This window comes from Falco punctatus (genome assembly GCF_963210335.1).
Source record: "Falco punctatus genome assembly, chromosome: 1".
Taxonomy (NCBI): domain Eukaryota; kingdom Metazoa; phylum Chordata; class Aves; order Falconiformes; family Falconidae; genus Falco; species Falco punctatus.
In genome coordinates this window covers 100,862,206-100,872,012 of record NC_137580.1, presented here as the reverse complement: position 1 = coordinate 100,872,012, position 9,807 = coordinate 100,862,206, and the positions used below count along the sequence as shown (strand labels likewise).

At 48.5% G+C, this 9,807-nt stretch overlaps 1 protein-coding gene across 1 annotated transcript in view; it reads right to left on the bottom strand.

The window, feature by feature from the left end:
- Positions 1–63: 63 nt before the first annotated feature.
- The window catches only part of LOC308064383 (eosinophil peroxidase-like), a 32,059-nt gene continuing 22,315 nt past the window's right edge, over positions 64–9,807 (bottom strand). Inside the window, 6 exon segments of the mRNA XM_080388825.1 lie at positions 64–779; positions 3,186–3,258; positions 3,772–3,867; positions 4,147–4,322; positions 4,792–4,925; positions 6,246–6,375. Coding sequence (XP_080244951.1) covers positions 634–779; positions 3,186–3,258; positions 3,772–3,867; positions 4,147–4,322; positions 4,792–4,925; positions 6,246–6,375 — 755 coding nt within the window. The 3' untranslated portion in view covers positions 64–633.

The following is a 9,807-nucleotide window of genomic DNA, read 5'->3' as shown; positions in this document are numbered from 1 at the left end:
TGCAAACAAGACCATGCTTTGCTTAAAAGGAAGGCTAAGAAAAACAAAGAAACCACCAGCCCCTGCAGGCACATGTCAGGTCTTTAATTCCCCTCTCCCGAAGCTGCCTTGGCTTTCCCCTCTCATGGCAGAGGTACCTCCCAAGTCCTCCCCACGGAGAGAGGTAGGAGACAGTGCCTTCTCCAGAGTGTGCTTCCAGGGGAATGTGGCAGCCCTCAAACCCCCAGACACCCACTTCTCCAGGCAGGATGGTCGCAGGCTTGGGGTATATGCCTCCACCTTGTTGGTTTTGTATAGGAAAAGGTGATTACAAGCATGCAGTGATGATCACAGGAAGGGTCAAGCTCTGCCTGGGGTCCAGCTGGAGAGAAGGTCTCAGGGTTATGATTGCAAAGAAATGTCCAGCTACCCACCATGTGTCTGTCCACACAGGTGGCACAGTTCTCTGGAAGGAACATGGCAACCATTTCACCACCTCCACTTACAAGCTGTTCTTTCTCTGTGGACTTTTTGCCTGTCTTTGGTACATCAAAGTTGTAATTCATGGTTGTCTCTGCTGCCAGACCTTCCTGCAGGTGCCATGCCTTTCCCCTCAGCTCCTACACACGCAGCTGGAGCTGGAAGATAGGATCACTAATGGGAAGCCCCGTTAGTCATTCCTGATATCCCCTGAAAGGTGGTGAGCATGGAGTCACGGACCTGCTCGGTGAGCTTGGGGACATCATCTGGGCCCAGGCCGACGGTGTCCACTTCTGGCAGGATTTGGATGATGCTTTTTCCTGGAAGAGTGAGGCAAGAGGGTCAGAAAGGGAGAGGAAAATACAGCGGTGCTGTAGAAGAGCAAGAGAAGGTATAGCAGAGGGATCAATGCAAACGAAGGAAAAAGACAGAAACAAAGGGAACCACCTCTTTCATATACCAACAGTGGTGTCGTAACCCAGTCATGTCCCAGATGCACACAGCAAAAAACCAAACCAGGATTTTCCCATCCACAGAGACCACAAAAATCATAAATACTGAAACAGGTGAATCTCTTCCCAAATACATCCAATCCAATGATTCAAACGGAAGTTTTCACAGTGGAAAGACCTCTGGGTATATCTAGATCATGGCAAAGAGAATGAGATGTCTGTTATACAACACATCCAAACTGGTTGTGCTCTGATCTATGTATATGAAAGTCAGCAGAGTCCCTCGTTCCAGAAACAGGCTTTGGGATGAGAGGAACTGCACCCAGAACTCCCTGTTTGGCCAAGGTGTGTCATACTGCTCTTGCAAAGTGCCTATGCAACGGACTGGTGCAAACAGTTTATATATATATCTGTCTGTATATGTATGTATGCATGTACATATACATATATAAATATACTGGGGAAATGTCATCATCCTCTTCTGCTCTTGCACCCAGTCACCCTTGCTCTGGCCAGCGAAGACGAGACTCTGCCTGCACAGACATCCACCTGAGGGTCTGGGCTGTGGCTGTTATTTTCTTTCTTGCATGCCTTTACACGTGTGTTAGGAAATGAGATCCAGAAGTGTTGCAAGCAGAGCCATGCAAGGGAGGCAAAACAGAAGTGTGGAGAAGAGCTTCACAAAAGAGGGCATGCTGCCCGCCTGCACATCTTGCAGCCAAGGCTGGGCTTGGTATCTCAGCAGCCTACTACGCTTCACTTGGTCCTACAGACAAAGCTGAGTGATGATGGGGCTGCGCTGAAAGCGTTGGTCTGTTGGGGTGTAACAGACATCCAGCAAGTACCAGACTTGCTCCATGCCTGACCGTGGGCACACACTGGACACAGCTGGGCTTTCCAGAAGCTCATCAGCATGCCCAGAGCCACTGTGGACATGGCGAGCTCTCCTGACCTGAGGATCAGCCTGCTCAGTGTGCAGAAATCTTGGCCGTGCGTAGCACATCTTCAGAATCAGCCCTGGCAAAACTTCCAGGCAGGAAAAGTGGGAAGGTACGGGAAAAGCTAACTGTGGCTCTTTCATCAGCAGTGAAGGTCCTACCTGTTTAGCAGGGCTTTGGACAAGGGCTTAGAGGTCAGCTAACCATGAACTCCCAGGCTGAGATTATTATAAAGGCCAATGTACATGCAACCTTATGCATTAAGACCTTAAGAGTCTTCCGTAAAATGTTCAGGAGGGTTGTGGAATCTCCTTCCTCGGAGTTACTCCAAACTTAACTGGACAAGGCACAGAGAAAACTCTTCTGTCTTTAGAGCTGGCCTTGCTTGAAGCAAAAGGTTCCGCTGCTTCCAAGTTCTCCTCGCAGTGTGCTGTTCTGTTTTCCCAGAGCAGCGCCCTGCCTTGGCAGGCACGTATGGGGGAGCGGGCTGGCATCCCTGCTCATGCTCCTGTCGGCGTGCCTTCAGGGAACCTTCCAGTACCAAAAGGCTTTTGTGTGTGGCCCACAGAGAGAGGACAGACCCAGCAGGCAAAAGATTAGTAGAAACAGATGGTGCAGTGTTTAATATTTGCACCGACTGTCTCTTCCAGGTGTCTGCCTGCCGGGAATGACTACACCCAGGACAGACAATGGGAGGAATGAGAATTTCGGGTGCAAATCCTTCCCTCAGGAGACAGCAGGGCTGGCCCGCGGGAGGGTGGGAAGTGGCAGAAGCCCATGTTGGGGTGGGTGTCAGCAAAGGAAGTGGAGGAACAAGATGGGTTACTTTTCTCTGTTGGAATTTGAAACTTTTTTTTTCCTGCATTTTCATTTGGAAGCCCAAGACTTGCACCATTTTTTTCCTCATACAATTTCATCAGCGACCAGCAGAACATTTTATCATCATAAATGGATGAAGCATGGTAACTGGGAGGAGATGCACTCTCAGGGTGACTTTTGCTGAGAGGTCCATGTTTGCTTTTGTTTCCCAACTCTCCATGCACTTGCAGCTCCAAAGACAGTGTGTGGGGGCCAGGGCCAGGACCTGCCCCAGGGCTGCTGCTTTTCCAGGTTCCCTTATACAGGTACCAGGCAAGCTGTGAGAAATCCAAGGGGAGAGGCAAAAGTGGTGCCTGAAATCTCCCATTCCCTCCCCTCCAAAGAAGACAGAAACTGCTGTTGCCTGGCTGCTATCTCCAAATCACACATAGTCCTCTGCCCACTCACCTCATGGCTTCCTCCAAGGACTGGGCTTGCACCAACACCCAGCCCATACTTTACCCTGAGCCGTCCTCACCTGTTGTAAATCTCTTCTCCTTCTGGTTGTAGAATTTGCAGTAGGAAGAGATCACTACAGGAATAACAGGGACCTGGAGGGGAGGTGATCTACAATGAATCGACAAATTTCCCCATTCCTTCCCCAAAACAGAACCACTCTTCTTCGGTGAATCTTGCACCTTGCTGATAATTATCCCAGTCACCTTCACCGTAAACTCTCAGAGGGTTAATGGGATATTTAGCTCATTTAACTGTATCACTCTATGTCTTCGCTGTCGGGTTTTGCATTTTCATCTCTGTATTTAGACCAACAATGCACGGATTGCCAAATTAATGTACAGAGACCTGTTCAGCAGAAACTCCCCATGGCAGGTCCAGGGCTCTTGTTAAGGTCCCCCCACCTTTTTCCTCAAGCTGAATCATGAAGGTTTTCCACTCATTCCAGAAACAGCCCCCTCCTGTGCCACTTGCAAGCTGCTCATGGGCTCCTGGATGCACACTTGATCCAAAGGGAAGCCAGGAACCAGGAGTCACACAGCCCTGGCTGCTGGGGGGCCATGGCAGGCGACCCATACCCCAAGGGGCAGGAGGCAGGTGGCTCTCACCTGGGCTTTCACAGCCAGCTGGAAGGCTCCACGTTTGAAGGGCAACATGGAGCCACCATGATTGCGAGTTCCTTCAGGGAAAAGCAAGACACAGACCTGCAGGAGGGAGAAGACATTGAGCTGAAGGGACTTCCAGTTGCTATTCTAAGCCACTGCACAAGCGTACTCCTCTGGGACTGATCTGTCTGCTCCTGACCATGCAGAGACATCCTCTTCCTCCACTTCAAGCACTTTATGGACACACAAAACACTGAACCCACGAGAGATGCTCTTATCCATTCTGCTCAGTGCCCAGCCCAGAGACAAAGATCCCTTTCCAGCCACATCAAGGCTCACATTTTCCAGTGCCTCCTTGCCAGAGTCCTCCCCACTCACTTTTTCTTTGTGCAGGGAGTGTGCCACCTGTGTCAAGGTTGTGATAGACTCTTCCTTCTTCTTGCGGTCAATGAAAATAATTCCTGAAAGCCAGCATGCTAGGCCAAAAGTGCCCATGTATAGGATTTCCTTCTTCGCAATGGGCACACAGCGATCTGGTAAGATCTCCATCATCACTAGAAGAGGAGAACAAGGACAGAACAAATTGTCACCTGCACTGGGGTTTCCTTCAGATTCTGGGCTACAGAGCTCTGCTCTGGGAGTTGCCATGCCTGCATCACCCATCCAGCTTCATAGGATCAGAAAAATGTTGGGAAAGGGATCCTGGGGGTCTCCAGACTAACCACTCGCTTAAAGGAAGACTATTGCTGGGCACTGAATGAGAGCAGCTATGACACAGCTGTGGTCCACTGACACTCTCATCCCCATTCTCTTGGAAAGGATAAAGCTGATTTAGCTTGAAAATACCTCTAATACTGTGGAGAACGACCCTGGCTCTAGTATCCTGGAGATCAGCCCTGGCTTGGGGCTAGCTGGTAATGGACTATGTAGCTGCCACTCCTGCCCCTCTGCCTGCGGTACTTTCATCCTACCCTCCCCTACAGACAGCTGGGGCCACGAGCAGCAGGCAGGATCACCACATACCCATAATGTCAAGGGAGGTCTGATGATTCAACACGAGGACGAAAGGTTTCTTAGTCCTGAGGTTCTCTTTGCCCTTCACCACTATCTTGAGACCAAAGATGTATTTGAGTGGCAGGAACATCATGCGCAAAAACCTGGAAAAGGGGTGCAGGCATGATCCAAAGAGACACTGAAATTGGGTAAAGGGACCAAACACCATTCTTCCTAACCCGCCCATCTCACAGACTGCTCCTGCACAGCAGCCTGTTTCTCTGCAGTCCCAGACTTGACCCATGACTTGGAGAAGAGCAACTAGTATGTCTCTTCAGCTTATCATTTCTTTAGAGAAGATAAATACATTTAGCAGGTTTTCTTCAAACCAGGTTAGACGAATGCCCTAGGAACTAGAGCTACAGCAATTCTGCAGATCAGCCAGATTAGATAATGCCCAAATTAAGAGTGCACCTATTTGTGTTCTACTTCCCTGCCCAGCTTGCTGAATCATGAACACAGGCTGCAATAAACATGTGCCTAACTGCTGTTGCCCAGGCTGTGAAAAGAGAGGTGATTTTGCCTCTAGGTGACATTAGACTGCAATTCTGGGAGTCATATTTTAACAGATACTAGGAAAACAATGAAAAGAATAAAAGTCAGGCACAAAAGTCAAGAATCGAATAAAATTCCTTAAAGCAAAAGGCTGACGCTCAGTTAGGAGATACAAACTCCCACTGTAGCATACAGCAATGAAGTGGTAAATTCAGCCTCTGCAGCACTTTAGAAGGCTACAAGCACTATGCTGACATGTAGCAGAGTCAGTTTCTAGCCCCCCTCAACTCACACCCCAAGTCACTAATGCCCACTGCTGCTAGCCACGGGCGTGCACTCAGCGGGCAGCCCTCTGCAGAGGCAGGAACAGGTGGAGGGGAGGACCGGCAGCAAGGGGGAAGGTTCAGAGACTGCTGGACCGGGTGTCACCGGGCTAGAGACACCAGTGACAATGCAGGTGCCAGCACTCCGCCGTGGTAACAGTCTTGTGCCTGTTCAGGTGGGCGCTGGGTTAGAATAAAGTTGAGAAAGAGAAGAGCACCTGCAGAGGCTTCCTCACCAGAGCTTAGGGAGGGCATGATCAGCCCCACAGAAGAGGGAAATACAGCTCTGAGACCAGATAGGAGAGGTTTACTCAAAACAGCAAGTTACTTTAGCTGTGCATTACGTCCAGTTGGTTGGCGTTACCCAGTTTGTCAAATTAATGTCACCTTTTACATCCTTTCCTTCCATGATTCATTATTCTTTCTATTGACTCCAATACAGTCCTTAAACCTACATCCCTCCTCTGCATTACAGGGCCTGTCAGCTTTCCACACTGATACACAACTTGTGTCTCCCCACTGCAGTGCAGATCCCAGAACCCTCCAAAACGAGTGCGAGTTGAATCTGTCAGTGCCCCGAGCAGAAAGAAGCCACAGACAACTTACTTCATGTTTTCTGCGTCGCGTCCGCGAGGAATACTCAACATAATAACCAGAATGCTTACGGTGAAGACCCACAACTTATAGAAGGTCATCTTGCAGAAGTATCTGAATGCAGGATTCACCTGGTAAAGAACTAGAAATGCAATGAATAGAAAAGTAAATGGGTAGCGAAGGAGCAAAAGCTCCATCCTGCCAGCCCAGTGTCAACCAGAGGAGTGTTGCACTGAGCAGTAAATGAGTCACGAGCACCCAGTGTTGTGGAGAAGAGTTTAGATTCCCTTGGTCAGCTACATGTGGGTGGCGCAAAGCTGGAATGAGATTAGGGAGTGATGCTCCAGAAAGGCTGCGCTTGCTGCTCGGAGCTAAACTACCATGGGAAGCCGGTTTAGCAAGGGCACTCCAGCAGTGCCGTGGGTGGGAGCCAGCTGGCAAACACGCAACAGCAGGGCTGCCTGTGTGCGGGGGGTGTGTGGCTCTGGGCTGGTAGAGCAACGGGGAGCCAGCCCCCCTTCAGGGAGGCTCTGTGTGTAGACGTCCTGAGAGCTAAGAAAATCTTTAATGGGAGGGAGTGGGGTGAGTTGGGCACACAGACCGTCTTGCTCTCTGTGCAAGCACTGAGCCTCACCAACAAGTGAGCTGGCTGTGAGATGTGCAAGAAATCAGAAATTAGCATTATGGAGGAGAGAAAGACCAAACCAGTGATCCTAGCAGCCAGCTCCTGCCCAAAACATCTAGGGACTGGAAGGAGCAAGCTGAGCAACTGGATGCTCCTCAAGTAGAGTGGGAAAAGTGGGAAAAGTGCCAAAAGTGCCACATGTCTAGACAAGAAGACAAAGCAAGAGCAGGTACTCCTGATGTTTTCATGGCCAGAGGCAGGCACATGTTTAGGCAGCATCTGCTTAGGTAAGAAGTAAATCAAGAAAATGCAAGTATAACCTGGGAGCGCTCCAACGGCATTTCAGCTCCTAAAACCACCACATCAAAAGGATCTTTGTGGTAAGTACAGTGACTAGGCTGAGAAAGCGAAGTTTCATGATCCATCATCTGCACACTGCTGAAGCAGCTGTCACTTAAACAAGTAATAATAATAATAAATTCCAGCCAGGACTGAGAGCTGCAGATTCTCAAAAATCAATAGTGTGAGGACCCATAAAACCACACTGATTGTCGTCTGCAACCTAAAGAACAAGATCAAAGCCCCGAGAACAGTGAAATGGACAAGCCTCAGTAATATTATATGAAGAAACTGAGGGAAAGCATGATAATGAAGGCATTCCCTGTGCCCCCTGCTCCCTTGGCTTAGCCAGGGCCCCTTTCTTTTCTTTTGTGGAAAAACTGGAGAGAAGGGACTGCTCAGCTCTCCCAAGGCTTCCCTGCAGCCACAGGAGAAGCAGCCAAAGCAAAGAGCTTTGTCCACATCCTCCACACCATCCCTGCACCATGACATGGAAAAGACAAGCACCTCACGTGTGCTCGCTGGATCCAAGCTCTGTGACCCTTCTGTACCAGTGCTACAGAGACCAGCTCCCTTGTGGAGATGGTTCACAGAGACTTGCCACGGCTCTTCATGCGTATCCAAGGTCTGATCTGGCAAACAGTTACCTCCCTAATGCTTATTAGCCTTCTTAATATCTCACCAATATCAGTTATGGCTTTTCATAATTGGGTGGAGGTTGATAGAATGCGCAGCTGGTTCATCCTGATCTGCCAGGAGCGAGGCTCCTAAAACACAATGCCAGTGAAAGGCTTTTTGTGCGGTGGTCCTCCAAGGATGGCCGTAGCTTTCAAATCAAGCCTGCTGTTGTCAGGCTCCCAGTGCAAGAGGAACATCTTACACAACTCCGCACATGAAAACCAACCTAGAACATGCGCAAATAGGAACTCATCACAAAGCACAAAAAAGCTTTATTTTAAGTTACTGACAGCGATTTTTGCATACTTTCATCAAGGCTGTAAGGAAATGATGTTCCTGCAGCACACAGTGCACTCCCGAACAGGTACTAAGCTGTAGCAAGGTGATGATTTACCCAAAGGAGCACAGCAACCCTAACAGAGCTGGTCTACATAGAACACAAGATCCTGAACCTGAGGAAAAGACAGAAAAATGTCTTCAACATAAATGGTGGTGTCCACATGGTCAAAACCAAGCATAGCCAGAGAAGGACCCACATAAGCAGATTTAGAGGCGTGAGGCCCTGTTAGACCCTCGTCGTGGCCAGCTGATGGAGGAGCGGTTCTCCACAGACCACCCAGCTGAGGGGTGGCCAACATCGCCTGGGCATTGACGAACTGTTCTGAACAGAAAAGTAACTCTGCACACTCAGAGCACTGGGAACAGACACACTCTCGAGAAGACATCAGATATGCAGGAGTCTGAAGCTAGGCTTATGATTATTTGGGCTTTTCAACAGCTGGTAAGTGTCTCTCAGAGTATGGAAAAAGACAAGGACATAAAGTGATAGTAAAAATCATGGCATTCCCATCTCACCAAGGAGAGATCGTCAGCACAGATCTGACAAAACATTTACGCTCCAAACACACAGATAGTAAATTCTCAGCTATAATTTTCTTCTGTTGCAAGAATCCCTAGCACCGAGATCCGCCATGCTTCCATTTCAAAAGCAGTCAGATCTTGCCTAACCTGCAAGGTGTTTTCAGAAGCTACAGCTTTAATGAAACGCCTGTTTCCAGACAAATGGATCCATGCTCAGTTGACTCCCTTTTGCCCCTAGGTCTTTGCATCCTTTCCAAAGCCTGGCTCAATTCAAGTGAATCTTAGGAAGAGGAGGGGCTTGCTCGTATCATGAACTCTCATCATGCAGCTTAAATGACTCTCCTACTCACCAGCTCTGCTAAGCCACACACATTGGCCAGAAGAGAGAGGTGGAGGCAGGGAGGGTGATCTAATCTAGTGGGAAAAGGCGAAGACAATGGTCTTGTTCGTGGTAAGCAAATGAAGGCTCAAAAGAGAATGGACTGCTGCTGATACAGCACTGCCACAAAGAGAGAAGAGTTGCTTAAGTTCACAGTTGACTTCTAAATGCAAAAGCAATGATTTCAGGATGAAATATGGGGAATTGATTCTGAAATGGGAGCAATTCCCATTGGAAACTGCAGACACAAATAGCTCCGCTGGAACAGACTGGAACAAGTTATCAAAGGGCAAAGCATTGGGACTGCTCAGTGCCAAGGATCACATCAGCCACCCAGTCTTCAGGAGGAGAACAGTACTAAAAGGAACTCATCTAGTGCATGCAGTTACTACTCAGTTAAATAACATTAACACTGATATTAAAAACTTCAGAGAGATTCCAAGGTAAATATATTAGAAATAGATCATGAAGACCAAGGAAAATATCATGCACTGTCTGCAGCTCCATGATGAATCCATGCATTGCTCAGTTTTACAAAATTTACAGATTAGCTTTGAATGCCTACTTATGAGCAAAGACATAGATGGGAATTTTCATAATGACAGGAGAAGAGTTTCTAGAAAAAAATGCATCCTGACTCATGAAGATTTCCATGGCATCTGGACAGCCCTGACAGAAATGTAATGCAACAG